This window comes from Syzygium oleosum, unplaced genomic scaffold, assembly GCF_021117445.2.
Source record: "Syzygium oleosum isolate NSW1041296 unplaced genomic scaffold, Sole_v2.1 Sole_v2.06, whole genome shotgun sequence".
Taxonomy (NCBI): Eukaryota; Viridiplantae; Streptophyta; class Magnoliopsida; order Myrtales; family Myrtaceae; genus Syzygium; species Syzygium oleosum.
Window position 1 is genome coordinate 8,088,748 of NW_026607490.1, and position 26,074 is coordinate 8,114,821.

At 41.4% G+C, this 26,074-nt stretch overlaps 2 protein-coding genes and 1 pseudogene across 3 annotated transcripts; 1 reads left to right on the forward strand and 2 right to left on the reverse strand.

Moving 5' to 3' along the window:
- Positions 1-831: 831 nt before the first annotated feature.
- On the reverse strand, positions 832-6,429 carry LOC115686005 (zeta-carotene desaturase, chloroplastic/chromoplastic). The gene is made up of 14 exons (XM_030611176.2): positions 6,082-6,429; positions 5,474-5,598; positions 5,022-5,156; positions 4,762-4,834; positions 4,544-4,617; positions 4,085-4,189; positions 3,602-3,846; positions 3,426-3,513; positions 2,772-2,814; positions 2,525-2,681; positions 2,255-2,383; positions 1,688-1,760; positions 1,280-1,444; positions 832-1,186 (listed from the first exon to the last, which is right to left on the reverse strand). The coding sequence occupies exons 1-14, from the start codon at positions 6,242-6,244 to the stop codon at positions 1,016-1,018; spliced, it is 1,746 nt and encodes a 581-aa protein (XP_030467036.1). The 5' UTR covers positions 6,245-6,429; the 3' UTR covers positions 832-1,015.
- A 1,589-nt stretch (positions 6,430-8,018) lies between these two features.
- On the reverse strand, positions 8,019-10,489 carry LOC115686033 (uncharacterized; annotated as a pseudogene).
- A 3,987-nt stretch (positions 10,490-14,476) lies between these two features.
- On the forward strand, positions 14,477-17,260 carry LOC115686015 (trihelix transcription factor GTL2). 2 transcript variants are annotated; one of them, XM_056312568.1, is made up of 3 exons: positions 14,477-14,493; positions 14,574-15,068; positions 15,462-17,260. In XM_056312568.1, the coding sequence occupies exons 2-3, from the start codon at positions 14,608-14,610 to the stop codon at positions 16,987-16,989; spliced, it is 1,989 nt and encodes a 662-aa protein (XP_056168543.1). In that variant the 5' UTR covers positions 14,477-14,493; positions 14,574-14,607; the 3' UTR covers positions 16,990-17,260. The 2 variants fall into 2 exon arrangements, with proteins under 2 accessions (XP_056168543.1, XP_056168544.1); XM_056312569.1 differs by lacking the exon at positions 14,477-14,493 and having other exon boundaries at positions 14,536-15,068; positions 15,462-16,959; positions 17,049-17,260.
- Positions 17,261-26,074: the final 8,814 nt, after the last annotated feature.

The window sequence follows — 26,074 nt, forward strand, 5'->3', positions numbered from 1 at the left end:
GGGGATCGCGACCGCGTCGATAGCTCCAGGTTCGAGCCGATTCGGCCGTGTTCGGAATGTCAAACTGATCAGATTGATTGCTTTCTTGTAGAATCATATGTGTTTGACTAGAGAAAGAGGGCGGGTGATGCAGCATCATATATGTGGCGTAGCTCATGATTCTTCCTTGAAATTAATATAATGTTAGACCCGGCGAACCGGGGGGGATCGCGACCGCATCGATAGCTCCAGGTTCGAGCCGATTCGGCCGTGTTCCGGGATCGTCAAACTGATCAGATTGATTGTTTTCTTGTAGAATCATCTGTATTTGACTAGAGAAAGAGGGCAGGTGATGCAGCATCTTTTGAGTTTCTTTTTCCTCCTTTTGGTTGGACTTAGCTTTCCTTGATGATCTTCATGGGCCATGTTCCACGTGAGCATCCATTGGAGTACTGGACTATGGTTTGAATTAGGGTTTTGCTTCGACGACAAGTTATTGGGTTCGGGCGAGCTTAATATGAACAAATGGACGGAAGCATCTTGACATCTCTTGTCGAATCGATCTGATTGAATGATTCGGGTGAATTGATCTTGAATGGACTGAGCGCACGAAAGAATCTTTCCTTTCAACCTCGAAGAGGGCTATCAAGACCGATCTCGATAGAGCGAGACCGTCCATCCGCAAAGTCCTTATGGGCGGGGATTGACTCGAGATTCCCGAGCCATGAGTTCGAAGACCTTGCATAGAAATTATACCACAATGTATCCTAACAAGGCCATGAGCACACTAATGAAACAGGGCCATCTAGCTTGGATTTCGGAAAGTTATTTGCAGCAGGAACTTTCACCATATGATCAAACCCCACCAATTTCCTTCATTGAAAAAGCCCCGAAATACAATGCCTGTTACGCTATCGGTTTCATGATTTATGGATGCTTCCTACTTGTACAATGTTCAGGATGCAGTTTACATCATGATCAATGCGCCTCCGGCTATGTCACCTTTCTCATCCACGTAAAATCAATGGCCTACGTATTAGACAAGACTTAGCTCGTCCTTGGTATAAAGAGCATTCGCTTGGACTTGAGAATCGATAGCGGTGGCTATCTTCTTTCGCAGAGCCACCAGCTCTTCCCCAGCACCGCATATATATGCTGAAGCCTGCCTCCCGGATAAGGTGGCGCCTTCCATGCTATCGATGTAATCCTGCACAAGCAAATTCTTAAGCCACATTTTCTCGATTTTATGTAACAGAATCAGCCATTAAGCTCACATCAAGCTAAGAAAAAGTAAAATCACCTGCTTTGTGTATGAGCCGGCGAGGAAAAAGTTTTTGATGGGTGTCTTCTGATCAGGTCTGAATGGATCTTTACCGGGACCTTCTCGGTAGAGAGATTGTCCGATTTTAACGACAGATGACCAAGTCACTTCTAAGCCTTGAGATGACGGGAACAATGTGAGGACCTGATACAAAAGGAGGCCATAAACTTAACAGATGAAAACATGCCAAGCGTTTATGGCATGGCAATAAGAGAAGTTCACAAAAGTTCCGAACCAAATTAGCGCCTTAGAGGAATTAAAGAAGCCATGCTTAAACATCAACAACAATTCATGGTAATTCCAGGTTAATAGAACAAAGCCTGCTTGTTCCCTGTTAAAGGTACAGGGCTGTCATTCAAAGAAAGATTGGGCTTCTAAAAGACGAACCTGCTTAGAGACTCTTTTGATGATCTCATCATTCGGCAAAGGCATATACGGATCACCCGGTGTCAGAACACATCTGGAATAAAACAGATTTAAATCAGTCATGGCACATGCACCCAGGAGACTAAATATTTGTTCGCAATAAAATATAAACGACATTCTATGTTTCATGAGCATGCAAAAGACCTATATATTAAGTTTAACTGATATATTAGTTTGGTCTAAGAAATATTTAAGATTATGAGAACAAATAACCCAAGAGGAACCTATAGCATATTGCTTAAATAAAGTGTTGATAAAGAAATTCATTTTCCCATAAAAAGTTTTCTTTCTCTACTTCAGATTTTGTAAGCTCTCTCTATGAGAGAGAGAGAGAGAGAGAGAGAGAGAGATCACCCGTCCTGAACTAATGAAAATATGCACATAGTCCTAACAAAATAAAGGCACTTCTTTACGACCATTAAAGTACTTGGATATTGTAAACCTAACAAGATCCATTTTCAGAACAGCAGGTCTCAAAGAAAATGAGTTTTGTAAACATTTGTCAATAAAAAATGAAAGTTTTCTTACTGGAGCAAGGAACCTTGTCCCTCAATGTAGTAATCTTCTGGAGAAGCGAGCGCTAGGTCTGCGAAGCAAGAGAAATCCGCATCTGGAGTGTAGAGAAGGTTGTCTAACCCGGCAGCTTTCCTCAATAGCCTATCAACTCTCGGTTAAGCATGTCAGTAATATGCTCTTGTAAAGTATAGGATAGTGGAAATTTGGGTTTTTGCAGCCAGCTCTAGTAAGAGACCGCATTATTTTTGCAAAACTCACATTCACAGTTACACAGAAGATTACCTTGACCTCTCTAGATCCTGCAACTCCGTTACCCAGCCGTTGTACCGAAGCTGCACCGTGACAACAGGCACGCCAACTAGCTGATAAATATTATCGAAGAATTCCCATTCCCTCCATTGTGTTGGAAGAAGTCTCTTGATGCCAGGCACATCACACGCTGCCATTCGGGTGGAGGAATCAAATGATATATGGTTCATAAATCTAAAGGGAAAAGGTAAATATCTAGAGAGTAGATCTAATTACAGACCTGCTACATAAGCATCAGCTTTCACAACTTTTTTATTGGTAGCCTGAGAAACAAATTTCCACAAGACTTATATTAGCCTGAGAAAAATAAGAGATGCGCACCCCCGAAAACCATATGCAGTTTGTGATAATGCCATCAATGTTTGTTAGCAGTGGCAGGTCATTCATATTGTAGCGAGAGATGGACACTATCACACTAAATGCTTAATGAAATAAACCGACTTAATAACATTTCGCTTGACCAATTTGAAGGATACTTGAAAATTATCAGCAGTGAAAAATATCAATCTATAACTCATGCATAGTCAAAGAGAATTGTCTGAAAGCTTATTGGTCAAGGAGTTGTCATCTTATTAAATTGGACAATTTTAGGAAGACCTTTCATTGGCTTAATTCAGGTCTATTTGATGATGGCTTGGTACACTTCTTTCCTTTCTTTGGAGTATTTCTTCGCAAGGAAACATACGCAAGTAATGCAAAAATTGGTCAGACATATCAAGCAGACTTCTCTTGGTCTGACTTGAAGCAAGATAATGTCAGGAAAAAAGAGCTTCACAAATCATGTAGTTGACAAACTAGTCATAGAAAATGTCTCTAAATGCATGAACTAGTACCATAGGCATTCCAACTTAAGGGAAGGAGGTGAACACATTACTTTAGAAATAGCAAGTCCTGCAATGTATGTCTCTCCATCAGCCGATTTATCATAGAGTATCTCTCTGCATCCCCACCTAAGATGGAACCTGTTCTAGCGGAGAGAGACTCTAGATTAAGGGAAAAAATATTGCCAATTACTTGCTTTCAAACGATCTTTTGAAAAGATGCATATACCTGCCTCCTCTGTCTGTAATGTACTTCCTAATTGGGCCGCTCAAGTAAACGTCTGGAGAGCCCTTGAGCATGCGTAGTAGAGAAGCCTCTGTTTTGGTGGCAAACAACGCAAATATTGTGAGCATACAACGAGCGCTGATGTTGTCACAGTCGATAAATCCAAGGGCATAGGCAACAGGATCCCACATTCTCTGGATGCTCATCCGTGTGCCACCCTTGGACATAAACCAATCAGAGAAGCTTACCTGCAAGAGGCACCAGAAATTATAGCGATTAAGCAACAACTGAAACATTATTGAGTAAAACTATCACGGAGAACAGGAAGAAATTTTATGAAGTTCCAAGGAAAGAAGAAACTCTGGAGATGTAACTAAGACAAAACGCATGAGAAATTCCTCTACAGAATTCTGGAACTCATGATTCACATTTGATGAAAATGAGAAGATAATCCAAAAGGATAAACCACTAAGTTTATCATCTTACACTATCCAAACCACGTATGTCCTTCAGCGCTCCATCTGGATCGACTAGAGCCCTCACAACTGGACTCAGTGCAAGAGCAACGGCATTTCTGGCTTTATCATAAGTCTGCATGCAATTATTGAAGAAAGAGTGCTTATGTCATCTGTGAACTCGTGTCCCAGAAAAACCGTTTTGTTATGAATCAAAGCCCAATTTGGTGACCACAGCCGCAGGTAGTTGACACATATCGTGCAAAGCAAAACTTGATTTTTAAACCGTTCGAGAGTAAAATTCGCTCAAAAGAAGATTTTTTTTTTTGGTCAAAGCTCGAAAGAAGATTACAAGACACTCATTTTTTAGATTATTTCGTCAATAAGTTCAAATGCAAGTAAATCACAGCATAATGGAAATCCGGGCAGTACTAGAAAGCATCACGAAGAAAGAGAAATATTCATAAATGTATTGTTCCTGAAACATTACCTTCAGTTGATTTGTCGTCAAGAATGCACGAATCCCGTGCAGTGGAGCTCCAACAGGAAACCGAAAATCAAGTTCTGACAAAAAATCAATGCATGAAGTTTTACTCCAAAATAACTCATCTATATATCACCACAATGTAAAGGTCTTATCATGAAATCAATTCTGCTATGAAACTGGAAGAAGCTAATTATTGTCAATTTTGAAAGGTTAAACCGTACCGCCAATTTCACCACCTTTGTTCACAAAGGTATGGGTGTGATCCTTCACAAGCAAATTTTGCTCTGCACCCACCTATGTTGAAGAGAATGAAAGAGAAATCATCGGAAACCATAGAATTTCTGTACTTTAACTTACTTAAAAATGTTTCGAACTTACTCTGCTTCAAGGATCATTAGTTCCAAGCAAAAAGATAAGACCAGTTTCAAGAAAACACGTTATCATTTCACATTCTCGTTATGAGAAAATAAAATATGTTCACCTTCTTCATCAAACGAAAAAGATTGTTGTAGCAGCCAAAAAAGACATGCAGACCCATTTCGATGTGGTTTCCACGTTTATCAACGAATGAACCGACTTTCCCACCAATGAAGGACCTTGAATCATATATATCCACCTGAAAATTTAAGACGTGATTACAAACATCCAAAATATCATCATAAGATATCCAAAGAACATTAACCACTAGTTATGCATATGACTCCCAAATGAAGCAATGCTAACATAAACAAACACTTAAATTTTCTAGAACAAAGCATGCTTCTGTAATTCACTCAAAGTCCAACTTTAATTTGATTCCTCATTGCTTTGAGATCATATAATAGAAAATATCAAGCTGATGTTCTTCAAGGGGTGAAGAACCAAGTGCTGGCAACCAACAAGTAACTATCCCAGGTGCATATTGGGAGGACTCGAGAATGAAGAACAGCAAACCTCGTGGCCTTGATCCAAAAGCTCGACCGCAGTCGACATACCCGCAAGCCCTGCTCCTATGATTGCCACTTTCAGCTTCGGCCCCCTGTAATGTTCAGGCTCTGGAGGGAACAAGCCCTTTGGAGCTGCAGAGAAAACCAGCGATTTGCATAGCCGGATTTAAATTACTACAAGCCCGAGATTATCAACCCAACTTACAATCATCAATAAAATAATGCACAAATTTCTCCTTCCTCCATAGATGGCTTGAACTAATTAGACAACACAAGACTGGCAAATCATTTTTAACCAACACCTTGACTCTCACTCTCATCAGCTCATCTTCATGATAGAAATGGACGGTAAGATATACTCCCAGTCCCTAAACACTTAATCTGAGTACAATATGAAAAAGTTTCACCTTGAATCTCGTAAAATCCATTGAAATCAATAACAGGGTCCTCTCTTGAAATTACTTCAGGACACAAAATTCGAAAAAAAAAGTTCCTTTAGCCTAATCAAACGCAAAAAAACTAGAACCAGAAGCGAAAAAACGTAAATTGATCCCAGAAAACTAGAATTAGAGCAGCTTAGCACCCAAAAAGAGAATGAAATTTGAGCTCGCATACCATTAACGCTCATGTCTGAAACATTTGAGTCCAGCGAAGACCGAACGCACAGCCTCTGCGGCACCTTCCACAGCTGCCGGCGACGACCCGATAGCGAGAATTCGCCATTTCCTTTCCGGGTCCGGGCCACGGAAGCCGCCGGAAAAGCAACGGAAGAAGCCATGGACAGGTGCCGGCAGCCCAAAAAGCCGGGGCAAAGTTCGAAGCTTTATGGCGTAGGATGTGTCTGAATCACAGAATTTTGTAGTTTTTAACGTCCCAACGCTCTCCTCAGGTAGAGAGAGAAGGAGACACGTAAGTGGATACAGTGCTAAATAGTTTAGAGAGAGAAAGTTAGGCTTTTGAGGGGGGGGGGGGGGGGGGTATCTGGGCAAGAAGAGATGCTATGAGAGGGTTTTGTCAGGTAATTGAAGGCTTAAAAAGATTCTGTCGGTAGTGAAATTTTGGAGGCTATTGCGGTTGATTTAGTGGGAATTATTTGCTTGCTAATGGAATAATTATTGCCACTAAAAAGAGATAATGGGGCACCCAAAAATACAAAAAAAAATTCTTTTTTATGTTTTGTGATGTCATTTTTCTGTTGGTTCTGTTCTTAATTTTGTCTGTTTCATGGGTTTGGCATTTGCTTAGTGGGTGTTTAATGTTGTCCACCTTATCTTTTTTCATGGGTGTTAGGGCAATTAGTACCAAACGTTGTGTGTTTCCTTGTGCAGAAGGTTTTCTTGGTGAGTTTGAGTTTGTCTGGCCTGGATGAGATAAAGCTGAAAAACTATGCAGAAAAAGGAAATTTCCCTCCATTTTACCCTTTTCTCTTCCTGCATATTTTGATGAACTGTGAACAGAATAGTCGTTCCCATCACTAGTAGCTTGTCTTTAAGCCCAAAAGGGAACCCAGAAAAAGAAAAGAAGATGCTCTGAACAGGATGTCAAATTTGAGTTAGTAGATGCCTTGTGTTATGACAGCATTTACTCTGTTCTTTCTGTTTCATGTGACTTTGAGTGAACTCCAAAATACAGTTAAGGATCCATCCATTTTGCTTATAAATACTTAAAGGAAATGGAAGAACAATTGTCCAAGAACAACTCTTTGAGCTGATGAATTGTGTGATAAATTGATAATCACTGGACATTGATTTGACTCTTGATTAGGGAGACTTGGTTCTGATTGCAGCAAATCCACCCACAACAGTATGGAATGTGGATACCATAATGTGTCAGCTATCTGGGAAAGCAAGATCTTTGCATTGGCATTATCGCAGAATAAATTCAGTTGACTTAGCAGGCTGAAGGAAATCACTAGAAGATGCTTTTTGTCTCTTCTCAACCTCACAAAAAACGCTTCAACTGGATTTAAGAGCTGGACCTAAACAACACATTAGACGTGGAACAATCAAATCGCATGACAGTCCCAAAAACTATGTTGAAACCTGAGGTTTCTTCATTCTATCTACCAGAGGGCACTTCAAAACTAGGAGATCTCGTCTTGGTCTTAAACAGAAAAACAAAATCGTGGCATTTGCCAAGAGGAAAATTGATGAAGAATGAATAGCCGTTAATCTGATATGCAATGCAAATGGAAGATGGCTCGATGATTGGATCCAACGTTCTCCTACTTCAAAGTTTCAATAATCAATACATAGAAGACACCAATTTTTTGCCGATCAATGAACTTAACAATAGAAAGAGAATCGCTCGCAAAATTGTCAACAAGAGACGAGTACTCTGTTCATGCTACAATAAATGCTATTAGAACCACCCTATCATTGATATCATCGCTCAGTTTGTCCGGAGAGATGATGTGACAGTCATCAGATATGATTTTTCCGTAACCTTTTGTTTTCTTTCCTAATGCCTTATAGATCTATTCTATATACTTTTACCTTCCAAGCTCACAAATTACCTACAGAGCCGCAGCATCAGTGTGAAGGAGATTCATGTTAAAGACAAATTCCAGGTATATTGAATTGTTGATGGTATCTCATATTATTGCACAGACAACAAACAATGTAAAGAGAAGTGCGGTTGCTCCAAGAATTGAACATATGATCCAACAAGTTTTCCACAGCCAACTCTTCGCAGTGATAGAGTCCTGCACACGATGAATGCAGGCATTTGATTATATAAACAAGCTTATATATATTGAAATTTTTTTTCTTTGTCCAGCCAAAAAGTACCTGCTTATGAATTTGAGATGCATTATCCGACTGTCAAGAACGAAGCAGTGAAAGAGGATGAGCCAAAGGAACACAAGACGTGCAGAGGATAAATTACTTGGCGGTTAGAGTAGGATGATGGCTTACCAAAAGATGTTCAAGCATCTCTGGGTCATCTTTCGAAGATGAGGCTGCCATCTCATCTGCATACCAAGTCAGTTAGTCCACTTAAGATTATTGAAAAATTCAAGAACAAGACAAGGCTCATTGCTCGATTTGGCAGATTCATATAAGCAATTGTGAAAGGTGAATCAATGGCAACAAGAAAAGTAAAATCAAGAAACCAAAAACATCATTGTCTCTCTCTCATTCATGAGCCAAAATATTAAGGTCATTTAAGTTGTCATCCCAGGAGACAAGTTTTCTGGTATCTGCTTACTACAATTTGTTCCAGTAACTCATTCAGGAAACTAATGTTAGAGATCGCTCAGTTTCGTGTCAAATATAAGTGTTTCTGCTTCCAGTTTAATATGGAAAAACAGTTTATGTGGCAGCGCTTTAGCAAGTATGACGATTCGATAAAAATAAAGTGCACCTTGATTATAAAGGCTGGTAGATTGACTGGTTTCTTTGGAGTCTGCGGAATGCAAGTCTCCAGGCCTGGATGCAATAAAAAGGCAAAAGCTGAGATAAAGAAATGGCAAGGTCATATGTTAACAGTTTGACCTTACATTTTTCCTATACCTCAAGCAAAGGAAGCATTTATCTTAGCCTACCACATGATTGTAGTCACTCAACTACACTGTAATTAAGAACTTAGATGATCTGAATGATACCACAAGGTTGTTGGTGCTTTATAGTCGTTTTGAAGTAAGGGAGATCGACTTTTTTGCAATTCTCAAAGAAGATAAAATATACACGATGTGAAGCCTCCAAAAATTAAACAAGTTTCACAGATCTACCTGTCTACTTTTCTTCTTTTTGCCAAAGTTACTGGTTTTAGAACTATAGCTCTAAAGGAAGTAAGAAAATAGTTTGCTGCTTTGCTCCTACAGGGAAGTCATTACCGCAGCATTATGTACAGCCAACCTTGACAATTCTACCTTATTGGACCAACTAATGTAACAATTGCCATCAGTCTATCAACTTTATAAACGTCAAAACAAGTTGACACCATGAATGTCATACCTGCTTGGAGATGCTGACATGAGGAGACTGACGGCCACTTCTCTTGTTTGCAGCTGAATATCCAACAGCATTTTCCATCGCCAACCTAAATCTTCGTCAGTTCTGCAGAAATACTGCAATTGAAGAATTACTCATGCTGGCATTGGCAACATAATCAATGTCCGCGCGTGCTCGGAAGTTCCCTCTTGTTTCCCATTCTTCAACAAGCAGATAAAGCAAAGGTCTAATATGAAAATGTGGACAAGTTGGTCCATGTGAATCTTTTGTTTCCCTGGAATCCTCCATTGTAAGCGAGAGTTTCAATAACCAAGAAATTAGGAAGCTTTATCGTAGTAATTTCCTACTAACAAAATCTGAAAGCTGGTCTGTCTATAGCCATGCCCATCTCCAATAAAAGAATAAAGGCTTCCGAGCTAAGGTTCATTCAGACCCAAAAGAAAAAGAACTAAGGCTCATGATTCCCAATAGTATTCTTTTACTCAAAACACCAGATGGTCATTCAAGGAGAGGCATAAACAGATAAACTAATTCCTTCAGGAAATTGAAGAGCAGTCTAAAGCAGAAACACACACACACTCCCAGAGAGAGAGAGAGTACAAGATGGGTTTTGAGGGAGGATTGTGAAGGAGAGACTCAAGGCGATCAAGCTTCGTCCCAAGCTCAAGAAGTTTGGATTTAGTGGTGTTTCTGAGCCTGCATAGCTCGAGGATTCTACTTCTTGACCTTGCTCTCTAGCTCTTCCAACAACCCTGAAGCTTCTTCAGCTTCACTCATCCACGCATCCATCACCATGAATCTCTTCACCATATCTCTCTCTCTCTCTCTCTCTCTCTCTCTCTCTCTTCTGAATTGACCATCAACCTCTCATATCTCCATTACAGTTAAGCTGAACCATAACGGGCTTGCAAATGCATGACACTCACATGCATGATGACTTAAATGACTCTGATTTAGACCACTCGAATTATAGCTGGCACAAATCATTTGAGCTTGTTATGGGCAAATTTGGAAAGGCGTATGTGGTTTAAGCAACAGCTAAGATCTGTTTCTCGTGGACAGAATTCCAAAGAGAAAGATGGAAGGTGATATGACATCCTGTCTCTTTCATGTGTAATGAATTGGGACATTGAAGGTTATTTAATTGTTGCCAAACAATGAAATGATTGGTCCAGCTCAAATTAATCAACATAAGATGAAGTAGTACTGACAAAGCCATGTCCATTTTTCTTGGTCATTGTCTTGGTTACAGGCGAATTGGGTTGTCCCAATTTGTCTCATCTGGCAGTATCAGTTTCCGTTTTGAAGGGGTTGGTGTGGTCATTGTTGCTTTGATATGGCAATTGCATAGAGTTGGTAATTGCATGTTGATTTGCTGGGCTGGTTTTAGGCTTGGGCCGAAAGACCAAGAAGTTATCTCATGCACCCGGTTCAATTGATTTAACTTGGGGATCTCACATGGGATCCACATGATCCAACGGTTAACATCTTCTGAGCGTCTGTAGTCTGGGTGCAACTAATAACTCTTCCGAAAGATTCGACACTGAGCACACCTAGGAGAAGATAAGCCGAGTGAAGACTAAGAGGATTTTCCATGATCGAATCTCAAATGGACCCTCGATGCCTAAGTCGATAACAAAAGGAAGTTTGATTTTGCAATTGCAGGAATGAGATAAGAGGCTGGTTTCTGGCCTACACGATCCCGCTATGATCTTATCCTTACATTACACCTATGGGGTCAATTTGGGGCTTGTATTTCTTCGTGACAGTTCAAGTCATCTGAAATGAAATGACCAAAAGTAGAGTCGAAATATGTTTTTGTGGTTCATAAATGTCTCGATGGAATAGTGTTAGATGACAATTTATGCGTGTGAAATGAAGAGGAGTTGAAGAAGCATAAGAGCCCAAAACCAGCCCAACATAGAGGTGAGGCCCAGTTCTTGGCCTGTGAAAAAAGTGCAGCTTTTTCTCGTAAATGGATAACAAGGCTTCCATTTTGATGATTACGATGTTATAATGAAAATTATTAGGATTAGCCGTACAAACACAATAAAATAGAGAGTAAAAGCGAAGAAGAAAAATCGATACACAAGGTTTTATCCTTATTCACTCTTAAACTAGGGCTACGTCCAGCAAATGATTCCACTATATTTATCACATCTCACCTCTTTTTTACATTCCTCAAGTACTAGAGAAAGGGATTATATATACTTAGTAACTATTCATAGGCTCAAGTTCAAACTACCAATAAAATGCATCCCAAACTATAAAAGCTCTTTGACATCGCGGGGACACTGTCCTCAATGAGCCCTGCCGAGGCGGCCCCCCGGACCCCCATCCACTCACTGAGAAGCGGGACCCTCGTGCTTTCCTATTGATGGAGAGTATAAAACACACCCCAACAAAAATTACTAAAAAAAAGTGCTTTGCAAAAATTGACATTTAGAAAAATTTTAAAAGACCGCCTTATTTCGAACCATTCGAATTATTGATGACTGAAAAAAGTTCATCGACACCACATGGAGATTGTACACATATATGCAGAATGAGAAAACTATTTTGAGATTTGAAAAAAAAAATTATGGCTGGTTATAAGATGAAAAATATTCAAATTCCGCAATGAAAACACATGAAATATAAAATGGGATTATTCTTTTACGCATCTATCGATTAATAAAGTATTATAAAATAACCGGCAGATAGATATTTTGAAAAAGAAAAAAGAAAAAAAAAAGAATTGCGATCCCTTTGAAGTATGAGATTCTCTTTACCTTATATAACAATATAGATGATCATGTAAAATCAATTATGCGAAAATTTTCTTTGGTTTTATTAAATAACTCAAACTACCTCGGGCAAATCGCTAGCAATAGTATCAGTTCAATATTGATTCTCTTAATTTCTCCAAACGACACTCTTTATGCAGAGAATTCAGAACCCACCTTTTCCCATTGATACTGATAAAATTATTACTGCATGCTGGCGATATTGTACACATACAAATGCCTTGGTAAGTTTACATGTGTATCCCAAAAGGGAGGGAAAATACAAAAACAAATACACCTTATTTTGGACCCAATGATCACGTAAATACGTATACTTTCGCGAAAATACTATCGCCGCACCTCTAAGCAATACCACATCGAAAAAACCAAATTACCCTCGTTGGAAGCTCATCTTAGCATCTCGCTTAGGAGTTTGGGGCTTGGGGTGATTTGGTTTTTAGTTGGTATTGAGCGTTATGGGTGTGTGCAAGAATCTTCAGGATTTGTGGGGATGGGCATTTTTGGAACAAAATTGCATTTCGTGAATAGGGGGCACTAGGATGATTAATGCAAAAGTATAAAGTGGCCTCCAAAGGTAAAACTCATGCGTATTTTCAAAAGCAGAGGTATATAAGTGGGTATCGAGTAAAAGGCGAGGTACCTTTTCGCTATTTTTCAAAAAACGAACATGTTGTCTTTATAGATCTTTGACAAGTGATGCTATACTCAATGGCTTGACAAGGAAAGGAGACAAATTTTGTACCGGCGTGTGCTAAGTGTATAGTCATCATCTCGTTACTTGAAATGGATTCAAAAATTCTGAGGTGCACATGGTCTCATGTCGGACGGTTCAGTCAGCACAGCAGCAGCACCATGACAAAGAGGTTGCTCTTGGTATCATGTTTTCGGGAATCGATCTTTCCTAAGATTGATGAATAGACAACTCTTTTGGTTGGAAAAGAAAGACACTTTTGCCAAGGTTGATCTGTTCTTTTCCTGGTAGAAATGCTGTTTTTTGTTCAGGTAAGTTGGCGCCAGATCTCTGCATCTTCATATGGTAATTCTCTTCTCTTCTTTGGCCTTTTGATGCTGTCAATGACCTAGTTTCCATTTGCTCCGCTTGGGTAGAATTATCTACACATGATAAATTAGACCTTAAAGTGCACGAAAACGATGTACCGCGTAATGTTTTTCATCGCGTGACACGACTGACATCGTATCAACTATCAGTTGCACCTTCTTGTTGCTCGAGGCGATGTTATGGGCTGAGCCTCGAGGAAAGAATGACTTGCTAATCCCCTATGCTTTCCACTATATCGGCCCGACTAAGAAGGGGGACTTAAGTTTCGTGTACAGAAGTCGGCCGAAATCCCATCGGTTGCAACACGAGAACAGAGAGATACCATGCCGATGTTAATAGGAGAGCATTGCAGGCCTAGGCCTAGCCCATGGAGTAGGCCTAACTTGCTATCCGAGCCATTTCCGAATAAAGATCCAAGTCAGGCGAGCCTGACTCGGGCCCGACCCGTGTCGAGCATGGCCGCATGACTCACTGCCCTTGCATAGTAACCGTTCAGATCCATCCACGAGCTCTCATGGTTAGGCAGGCGAATCTATCTGCCTAGCCCCACACTGATCAAGTCTCGCCAGCATGTCACGCAGCATATGCGCAACCCGATCGATATACCTTCTCCGAGGGGCGGGAAGAAGGGCTTCGACAACCGAGGGTGCACCGGGCATTCCATAGACCGGAGCAGCAGAGTAGCAGCACCACCTTTGCCAAGGGGGAATTCAATTAAATTGGTCCCAGTCTCTGCATGAGTTCACGTGTCCTGCCATACAATTGCCGTTTATTACACCATCATCAGCACCCCGCTGCTGCATAGGATTCTAGGGACCGAGATACCCCCCAAAACACCTTCATATGTACCCACATACATACCTATGTTTCAAACTTATCGCTTCTCCCATCCCCCACTCTCGCGGATGCTGCCGCTTCCCGCACGCGCTTCTCCCCCTAGTTCCTTGCGGTGGAAGAGAGAGAATGGTGATTGACAGCACAGATGATTTGAATCTTGATGACAAGTTGTTGTCCCCTTTCCTCAATCCTGACTTCTTCACCTCCTGCTGAAAGAGCGTGGTGGGTTATCATTTCTCTGTCCCAACAGGACAAAATCCTTGATAAATGAATATCAGAGAGAGAGAGAGAGGGAGAGGGAGAGGGAGAGAGAGAGGCCTTTCTTTGTAGTTTTCTTGGTATCACTTTGCCAATTTACAGTGAGCAGAGCTGGGGAGAGAGAGAAAGAGAGGTAAAGAGAGAGAGAGAGAGAGAGAGAGAGAGAGAGAGAGAGAGAGAGAGAGAGAGAGAGAGAGAGAGAGAGAGAGAGAGAGGGGTGGAGTTAGATAGAGCTCAAACACAAAAGATGTTTGATGGAGTGCCAGACCAGTTTCACCAGTTCATAGCCTCCTCAAGAGCTTCATCACTCTCTCTCCCTCTCTCTTTCCCACTTCAACACGCCTCTTCACCCCCACCGCCGCCACCGCCTCTCGCTTCTTTGAATTTCCCTGCCTTCGATCTCTACCCTCCTCACCACCACCACCACCACCACCACCATCATCTGCAGCAGCCGCCTCCCCACTTCCTGCAACCGCTGCACCAACCACCTACAGCCCAGAAGGACATCATCCATGAAGAGATAGATGGGGAGAACAGCTTGGTCCCCGTGAATTTGGGCATTGATCAGAGAGACAGATCCAAATTGGCAGAAGCAGCCACTGTTGATGATGATCACCAGTGGACTAGTGATGAAGTGCTTGCACTGTTCAAAATCAAATCTAGCATGGAGAATTGGTTCTCTGAATTCACTTGGGAACATGTATCCAGGTAAATACAAATCGGATTTTTTTTTTCTTACCAAATTGGAAAAGAAAGAGAGACAAGTAGGTTTCTTCTGTGCATGTGTGTTTGTCCGTGTGTGCATATGTGTCACACATGCATGCATCAATTTCATAGTCTTTTTGGACTTTCCGAATGAGTTTGACGAACTGAGGCTCAGAATCTAGTTGATGACTGGTTCAGTTTCTTCCTGAAACCAAAGAAAAATCAAGCAGCAGCTTGTATAGGGATCTTCAAGCTTAAAAAATTACCTCCCCCCAAAGAAATAACTAAACAGAGATAGTGCCTAAAGTTAAACAAATGGAGGAATAAACTCTCATGGCCCACTAAACAAGAAGTAAGGTCTGTGCGTATTCATATTTTAAAGTGGGTTGCATGCAGGAAGCTTGCAGAGCTTGGCTTCAGAAGGAGTGCTGAGAAGTGCAAGGCAAAATTTGAAGAAGAAAGTATCAGATCATATACACCCACTAGTGTTAGTTATCCCAAGAACGACAGGTTGCTGAGTGAGCTTGAAGAGCTGTGCAATAGTAATCATGGAGATCACCAGAACAATCCTCAACTACTTGCAGCTGACAAGAGCACTGATAATAAGGTGGGAAAGCTCAGAGTAGGAGAAGAAGAAGACAAGATGGCTGGTCAGATGATTCAGAACTTCGATGGCACCAATTCAAGAAATGAATTGCGTGCGACTGTGAATGATGCATCGGAGGACATTTACAAAAAGGTAGCAACAGATGATGAGGACCACATCAACAGGTCATCCTCAAAGGGCAAGAAGAGGAAGCGATCACAAGAGGAGAGACTGCTGAAGTATGAGCTGTTCAAGGGCTTATGTGAGAGTGTTGTCCACAGGTTGATGGCACAGCAGGAAGAGATGCACAAGCAGCTGCTTGAGGACATGGTGAGGAGAGAGAAGGAGATGGTGGAGAGAGAGGAGGCATGGAAGAGGGAGGAGATGGAGAGGATGAACAAGGAGCTTGATGCCAGGGCGCATGAGCAGGCCATTGCAGGTAACAGACAGGCCACCATCATTGAGTTCCTCAAGAAGTTCACTTCCTTCGACGGTGATGTTGATCACAACCCGCATTTGCTATCCAACTCTTCAAGTCCATGCTCCTTGGCTGAGCCCAACTCCTCAAACCCTAATGACAATTCTAGCACTTCCCATATGGGCACGCACAAGCAAAGCCATGTTGTTGAAGTTCCCACTTCGTCTTCTCTGGAAAATCACAATCAATCCACTTGTTCTTCCTCCCTCCAAAGCACACCCACCAAGCAAGACCCAAGTTCAGCTTCAGCAGCAATGGCTCAAACTGAATCCAGGTGCAACCCACCAACTTTGACCACAATGACTCCGCAAAACCCTAATCCTCTCAACCCCCATCAAAAGACCAATCATGGGTCACAAAACTCATATCCAAATGCGGCCAAAGATCAGGACCTTGGAAAGAGATGGCCAAGAGATGAAGTCCAAGCGCTCATAAACCTTAGGTGCAGTCTCTATGGTGGTACTTATAACGAAGATCACAAATTGGAAGGATCAAACAACAACAACAAAGCTCCACTTTGGGAGAGAATCTCACAGAAGATGTTGGAGCTGGGCTACGAGAGGAGTGCCAAGAGGTGCAAAGAGAAGTGGGAGAACATAAACAAGTACTTCAGAAAGACCAAAGACAACGACAAGAAGAGGTCTCTCGACTCGAGGACATGCCCTTACTTCCACCAACTGAGCCACTTGTACAGCCAAGGAAAGCTCCTCGCCGCTGCTGCGGCGCCCGCCGACCAGGCCCCGCCGGAGAGCCGCCTGGCCTTGCCGGAGGCCGGCACTCACGACGATTCATCTGCCGCGCAATGTGGTGACAAGGGCGTGGCCAATCAGGTAGCTCCAGCTGCTAATTTTGAGTTTTAAGTCCTGAGAAAGAGAGTTTTATTCATTTTTTTCTTCTTTCGCATGTTTTTGGTGTGCAGTCATGATGATAATAATCATAAAGTGGTAGGCTAGGCTAGCTGGCCTTTTTCTCTCTGCGAAGATTTGAGTAGCAGCAGTCCCTTTTTGTTATGTTCTTCCCTTTGTTTCTATTATATGTATATGATTTTCCCTTCCGAGGACAATGTCAGTGTAAAGTTGCAGCATGTGCACCGACAGGTTTGAGAAATGAGATTTGCATTATCTTTCCAAAGTCACGCACGATTCTCTCATTACTTTACAATGCCACTCGTGCGCGCCCGGGAAAGTGAAGAATAGAAAAGTTCATTTTCCTGCTTTTTGCAATAGTTGCAACACAACAGACATGCATTAGAGATTGTGGAAGACAACGCAATTTTTTTTATTTTATTTTTGGCTAAGAAAATAATAATTGCTATGTTAATTGAAATTGATTCCCTTCATTTTGAATAATATCAGCCCTTTTGATTTAATTAATTTTTTCACTTAATGCAAAGTTTATTGATAGTATATCCATACAAGCTAATATCATGTTAAACTTATATTGTACTTGCTCTGGTTCTCACCTTAGATATGCATTTGGGAGTAATGTCAACAAATTCATGGATGGCTATTAAGTTATGCATTATATTTGTCTATTATGTCTGGCAATTTTTTTTAAGGTTCCACGAAACTGATTGTCTATTTTTCTAGTAGCAAAGAAGAATTATATCGAATTTTGCAACTAATTGTTATTCCTCTTGAAAGATCGATAGGTAATTTTCAAAGTTAGAACAAGGACTTAATGTCATCACCAATTTAGTCTATATTGGTTTTGCTTCAATGTTGAACGGATGACTTGGTGATTTGTGTATGACTAACTATTCTTATCCTAAAGACAATATTTTCACCATTGCTTAGTACTTATTAAGTAACTGTGAAGTGTAATACATGTTCATATCTAAAACATTAGATACTCTTTCCTATATCAAATGCTGATAATGTTTTCACACAAAAAAAAAACATAAACATGAGCAGGAGCTATTAATTTTGATTGAATCTTTTCTTAATATATAGTTTCTAATTTTGTGTTAGTCTCATCATTCTTCGTACTAATATTAGACTTGATAAAACTAATTTACAAAATTAGTTTACCAAGTAATGAGACAAACTGCGATTGACTCTATTTTCTTCTTTTTAAGTAGGTAGTGAAATACTTGATGGACTCTGAAAAAAGAGAAAAGAAAAGTGAAATTGCATTTATAGCCTTATTATTACACCAAAGCCCTAAAAAGTGAGATGAAAAGAAGATTTTCAGTTATAGTATGAGATACTAGCAAAAGATAGGTTATGATATCAAAAACTATAAGATAGGTTATGATATCAAAAACTATAAGATGGACACTAACATGTTAATTTCATCGAATGAGAACTGAATAATATTATTTGTGATTTTACTTTGGACATCCTTGCGAAAACGAGTGATAATGAGTTAATAACGATCTTACATCGATTATATTTACACTATTGTTCCTCGTTGATGGATGATATTTCTAATAATATCCAATCTTTTTTCTAATTCAAGTCCTATCTTGTTCATCAAGCATTCGATTTGAATGTAATATCCATTACATTCAAATTTTGAGGGGCCACATTTGCCATTCGGGAAATAAATGGCTTGTTTGGTTCGGTTTTGGGGGAATGTCTTTGGCAAAATGCAAAGGCTTTTGAGCTAAGATGGTTCTCCGAAATACAAGTAGTGTTGGGTAATGTGTATTTTAAAATCATGTTTGAAAGCAACTTTGGTCTAAATACCGTTTGGTAAAAACTAATTTTGTAAGGGACTTTGCTAATATTTAAAAAAAAAATCCGGAAAAAACTCAGCCACCGCCGGTAGGCCAAAACGGCCGCCGGCCAACCTCTGCCGGCCAGATCTGGCCGCTGACTATCCTCGCCTGAGGTCGGGCGACCTCATGCGTCATTGCCTCGGTTGCGCGACCTTAGGCGATGCGGCCTGAGGTTGCTTGACCTAGGCATCGCCTAGGTCGCGCGGGTCCAGCCACCGCCGCCTGGGGGTCGCCCGACCGCCGCCTGGAGGTCGCCCGACCTCAGGCAGCGCCTAGGTCACACGACCCAAATCGGCGACCTCATGCGTCATTGCCTCGGTTGCGCGACCTTAGGCGATGCGGCCTGAGGTTGCTTGACCTAGGCATCGCCTAGGTCGCGCGGGTCCAGCCACCGCCGCCTGGGGGTCGCCCGACCGCCGCCTGGAGGTCGCCCGACCTCAGGCAGCGCCTAGGTCACACGACCCAAATCCCAGGCGGTGGTGGCCGGCCTCCGGTTCGGTTCCTCGGGAAGATGAACGGTGTGCATGAACAATGCACCCTGCATTTCGAAAATGCAATTTGCCAAAGTGCCTCCGGACTTGCCTTGGGCTAAGAGACTTTAGAAACCTTTGGAAATGCAATTGCATTTTCCCAAAGTGCTCCAAAAAAATTGTCAAACGCCATTTGTATTTGGCCAAGGGACTTTAAATCCCAAATGAGCATTCCAAATGCTGAACCAAGCAGGTCCAAAAGTCTTAGCCACGCGCATGAACATGACAATTTCAGATATCCCATTTTTACAAGTTTCCTCCACGAACCATCAAGAACGTAGATTGTCGGTCAATTGATATATATAAAAAAGATCCGATTACATAAGTAGCATCAATTGTGCTAGCCATTCACGTGACCTCGTCAGTGTTATATACCGACACTGAAGTCGGAGCTTGTGATAACCACGTGAAGTCCCGAAAAATTTAATTTTTAGCGTTCAATGTCATTGGGTGAAAAATGTCAATAGAAATTAGAATGTTACAAGTTATATCATCGACACGTTTCTATAGTACTCACTGCCCTATATTTGTAGGAGACTAATGTAATTTATTATTCAATTATTTTTTGTGATAAGGAATTATTTTTCCTTTATTTCCGTAGAATTTGATGATTTAAAAAGAAAACAATTTTTTCTTTTAACTTACGCATCGACAGCTCAGCGACATAATAATTCTGTCTCCGGTGGGCCCCCACCACATGACAGGGCCGTCAGACGCGCTATTATATACAGTACAGCGAGCCTTCCTGAGGCCCCACCGGGGCCCCACCCCGTCCTCTCCTCCCCGCCGTTGATCAACCGCCCCGCGAACACATCGGCGTCGCGCGTGCGATCCTGGCGCGGGCGCACTGCCCGATACCCTGCGCGGCCACTCCCTGAATTTTTCCCCACGCCATCAAGACCGAATCGGAGAGGTGGAAAAGTGCGCCTGCGGAGGCCCGCGCGTGCGCCCGCGCTCATCCAACGGCTCGGAGGTCGACCAATGACTCGGAAGTCAACGTGATCGAGCGCGGTCCTCCATCTGACGACCCTTTTCGGCCTTTTCCCGAGGGGTGGCCGGGGCTTTGACTTTGGCCCTCGTTGACCGCTTTTTAGCACTCGTACGCAGCCATGATCAGCTTGAAGGGGCAAAATAATAATGACCCAATAATACCAAATGAAATTAAAGCAAGGCTTTTGACCCACCAAAAAAAAAAAAATTAAAGTAAGGCTTTATCGAGAATTTAGTGGGTCCAGAGAGGGAAGGTATTTCGCGTGATAACCCGGGCGGTGCTGTAGTCCTACTGAAAGCAAGTGATCCCAAAAATTAAGTGTCGCGTATTGATGAGATGCAGCGTGCGGGGCGTGGACAATGTGATCGGCCCGTTATATCGTGACAGGCCATGTGACGTGACTGATATATAAAACGCTTTCTTCTATAGAATAGAGACAGACTGCATATGGCACGTTCGATCGCGTGATTTGGTAAATTTTATATTTTTAAAAGACAATTTACAAAGGGAAAATTTTAACCATTTGCTGCATGTAGCCCAAGAAAATGGATAGGAGAGGGAGGAGGAGTCATAAGAGGCCCAATTATTAGGTTTTGGGCCCTAGCCCAGATAAACAGCACAAGTGAGTCTTGGTTGCAAAATTTGATTTTGGTAGTCCATATACCAAAACATAGACGGCTTATGACCACAATGAGATGCAATGACAATACTACCATACCACCACATAAAAAGGGTTTCGGCGAGACCAAAAAGGAGTGAAGACAGGCGATGTCCGAGTCGAATCTCCAATTTAGAGGGTCCCGAGCGAGTTCGAGGTCCCGTACTTATGGACGGTCTAGCAATTACTTGACGCGGGTAGAAGGCGGAGTATCAGTTCATCTTGAATGCGAAAATAATCTTTGCTTGAATACAACATTCCATTGATTATTTCTCGTGGGTAACCAAGACGGACAGTCTTGAGAGCTTCATCGTCGTGAGGAAACACTGCTTTTCCCATTCATTTGCTAAGAGAAAAGACGCCGTGTCGTGTGTCGTCGCTCGACAACGCGAAAGGAGCAATGCATGTGAATTTTCGTGCTTGGAAGTGACGGATGCGCACGAGCCCCGCTAGATACCAAAAGAACACACATAAAATATTTGTGGGTGGGATGGTGTCGGTGCAAAGTAATGATGCTATGGACGATAATGATGGCAGCTATAGTCTACAAAGAACACAAGGACGAAGGCAAGATCTGTCGGAAGCTTCGCGGGGTTCGATTCCTCCACGACGTTGCGTGCTGATATACCGGCTCGGGATTTGACTCGCGTCTTGCTTTGATTTACGACGTTAGAGAGGCGTTCCGTCGGTCTAGATTTTACCTACTGAAATCATACTTGTTCTTCGTGATTAATGGAGGGCCAAAGGTGGGGGACGATAACGCGAAGTTGACTCGTCTCGAAAAGCTTTTTGATGTGAAGTTGTTCGAAAACATTGGAAATCGCTTTGAGATAATGGTGGGGTGGCACTTTCTGGCCTTCGGGTCACGGTCGAGTAGTTGCTTTGCCACTCTTTTTTCTCACCCTTTTTGTCCTGCGGATGCATGAGAAGGAAACGTAAGTGTTTGGACATCAAACTTCTTGCCGCGTTCATTTCCTAGACTTGTTTTCTAGATGATTCGTCCCGGATGCATGACAAGGAAACGCAACTTTTGCGAAAATCGATGATCTTTTCGACCATTCTAACTCCGCCGGAGAGCTTTCTCCGTCGCTCGACATCAGCTTGTTTTTCGACCCCATTAAATATATTGATCTCGTCAAATGTTGGGATGCGGTTCATACTCCCCATCAACAGAAAGGTATGGGGCGGGTGGGGATTCGGGGTGGCTGCCTCCGCAATGCTTGAGGGCTTTTATAGTTTGGGCCCGTATTTTATTAACGGTTTGGACTTGAGCCCATGAATAATTATCAAGTATATATAATATCTTTCTCTTTAATTGAAAGTTGTAACTGAGATGTGGGAGATGCTAATTATAGTAAAATCCTATGCTGGATATAGCCCTAATTTAAGGATTAATCAGGATGAAACATTTTGTCTCGAATTTTCTTTCTCGCCTTTTATATTCTCTATTCCGTTGTGTTGTGCATGTAACCCTAACGGTGAAGGAATCAGAAACCCGAGTTTCTTCTACTCTTTCCCGTGTATCGGTTTAGGTGGTATTCCGGACCAACTATTCATGCCGGACTGAATCTATTTCTCGGTCTAATCAGAGGCAGGCTAGGCTGTCCACGCCCGAACTAACAAATTAGCATGAAATTACATATTTCATTTGACTCAATCCCAAGAAACTACGTCGAGCAAGAATCGAACCCAGGACCTCGACACTCGTGGTGACTCGCTTTAATGAGGATTATCTCCCCCGATTAAGCTTAATCAAAAGCCTATACAAGCCTCACCGAGAGCCAATGCGATGCTTCCAACAAAGTCCAAACAAGAAAAAAAAAATAACATAGGTAATAAGGGAGGGAGGGATGGTCCTGAGAAAGACCTTAACAGGCTCAAAGAGAAAATATGGAGAAAGGACTCCACGGTATAGTGGAGGCTAGTCCCAATGTTCTCTTAGTGTTCCCTCTCTCTAGGTAAGAAAAAGATTTGGAGAGAACATGGGGCATTTTGGATGGTGAAGGTAGACACCACGTCTACTTCGGTTGGCTATCTCCGGATAGGCAGGTATAATAGCCTCTCGCATCTGGACTGACAAGAAGGGAAGTCTCGATTTCCTGCATGTCTACTTGTGCTATGTCATGCAAGAATCGAACCCGAGACCCCGACACTCGTGGTGACTCGCTTTAATGAGGATTGTCTCCCCCTATTAAGCTTAATCAAAGCCTATACAAAGCCTCACCGACAGCCAATGCGATGCTTCCAACAAAGTCCAAACAAGATAAAAAAAACATAACATAGGAAATAAGGGAGGGATGGAGATACTACAAGGGGGGGGGGCCACGCACAGACACACGTGGCCCCACCGAAACCCTCCCCTTATCTAATTTCTTGCAAGAATGTGGTGGGGTCATAATGGAAGAAAAAATTAAAATAGGGACTGGTGAGAATTTTTTGTTTTCTGTTTTTGAGGGGTGGAAATTAGATCCATGAATCTAAAAGGGCCAAAAACATAAAAATAAATTTCTCTATTTTATTTTTCTATTTTTTCAACTTTTCGATTTTTTTCTAGTTTTCTAATTTTTCTTTTTTTGGTGTAATGAAAATTGCAAGTGTCACCAACCAACCGAGTTTTTTTTTTGCTAGGTGCAGCCCTCAGATCTCGTGACATTGCCGGTAGCCACAGGATCCTCTCCTTGTCCTCTTTTGCCAGGACATATGTTTTGTTTTCTTTTTCTTTTTCTTTTTTTTTGTCTTTTTTCTTTTGGTTTTGACAAAATTAATTTATTGGGAGGCAAAAGGGTTTTTGTCCTTTTGCACGAAGCTTGGAATCTTCGGTAATTTTTTGGGAAAATGACACAAATAGTCTCTGAACTTTGACTCAATGTGTAATTTGATTCATGAACTTTTAATTTGTTCAATGTAGTCCCTGAACTTTAACCTAATGTTCAATTTAGTCCATGAACTTTTAATTTGTTCAATGTGGTCCTCGAACTTTTAATATGTGTTTAATTTAGTCCTTGAACTATTTGAAAATGTTCAATATAGTCATTCCATTAATTCAAGTGCAGGGACTATATTGAATATTTTCATTTAGTTCAGGGACTAAATTAAACACATATTAAAAGTTCAGGGACCATATTGAACAAATTAAAAGTTCAGGGACCAAATTGAACATTATGTTAAAGTTCAGGGACTACATTGAACAAATTAAAAGTTCATGGACCAAATTGCACATTAAGTCAAATTTTAGGGACTATTTGTGCCATTATCCCCAATTTTTTTTTGGAGTTGTCCGGAAATTACAAAAGAGAAGGAGGTGGTCCATGAAAAGAATGTGTTGTGATGCTTCAGAGCCAATGTGTGGAGAGATTCATCATTAAGCCATGATTTAGTGAAGGAGTCAATGATTTTGGAGGGAAAAAAAAACGAGAAAGTCATTTGGTACGATAAAAGTACGACATTTGAACAATGCGATAAGAAACGAGATTTATGACCAAATTGAAAAATGAAATAAATTTCTAACGGCGAATGCCAAAGGAAAGAAAATAACTCTCGTCGTGGGTCTTATTATTTGTCAAGATTGTGATTAGCCCCGACGAGAAGCTTTTTGCGGGGCCTTTTTTGAATCGGAATTAATCGGCTCGAATCTTAAAAAAATGGTGATTAACCAGAAGATTATCTCTAACTTCCAAGGCATATAATTAAGCACTTTCCCCAACCATCAGCCACTGAACAGTAAGCTTGAGTATTCACTTCACATGGCAAGAGATGTAATTGGGCCCTATGTTTGGCCTGCTGTTGTAATCTTTAGCAGAAGAGAGGGAATTCTGATTTAATGAATGACTCCAAATGCAAGGACAACTTTAGGAGACCATGAAAACTCTTTTGATTCGTGTCAAGAAAAGTTCAGCCAAGTTGGTAAAGGTGGTCACGACCCTCTCGTGCACCCAAAAGAGGACGGGATTTCTATGTTCAGTGCTCAGTTCGGGATGACCCCTCTCTCGGTCAAGTCGGTAGGAAGAAGTTCCGTTCGAAATCCCCTTGTTCTGACATGGGCGGTTTATCGGATACAAAATGTAGATTTGACTTGATACGAGAAAGCGGGTTCGAGATATCACCTATAAGCAAGAGATCTAAAGAAAAAAAAAAGGCCGGGAAAATGACACGTATGGTCCCTTAACTTTGGTCTAATGTGCAATATGGTCCTTGAACTTCAAAATTTTTCAATGTGATCCCTAAACTTTAGCTCAATGTGCAATGCCATACCTGAACTTTCAATTTATTTAATGTGGTTCATGAACTTTTGGTACACGTTCAATCTAGTTTTTGGACTATATAAAAATGTTCAATATTGTCCCTGAATTTGAATTAACGGAATGACAACATCGAACATTTTTATTTAGTTCAGGGACTAATTTGAACATGTACCATAAGTGTGGTACACCGAACAAATTAAAATTTCATGAACTACATTGCACATTGAATTAAAGTTTAGGGATCATATTGAATAAATTAAAAGTTTATGAACCATATTATACATTATGTCAAAGTTTGTGGACCATATTTGTCATTATCCCGAAAAAGGCTATATTGAAATTGCTTTGGCTCGTTTTCGTGTGGGTGGAGGTCATCAGCTATTCTTTTTGCCAAAATGGGAGAATTAGGCAACGACCAAACCGCGTAAGCTTTAAACGAAGATGGAGTAATTGAAATCGGCCAAAGGTACTTACTTGGTCGGGTCTTCCATCACTCGTCCCACGATAGCGACGGCTCTTCCCCAAGACGGGGCATCTAATTTGCCAGCAAAACCCAATTAAATTGCCAACTAAGTCTATTTGTTGACTGTCATAAACACCGAAACATTCGCACCGCTTATCCATGAAATTTATACGCCTTTCTCGTACGCTTTCGAGTTGCATGTTCTGACCTGATATCGGAGTTAGGGTCTGTCTCATTTTATTTCGCATATACGACCTCTCGATTTGCGAATTTTGATTTGTCGTTCCTAAATTCAACTCGTCCATGAGAGGAGTTTTAAAATATTTTGTAAATGGGGTTT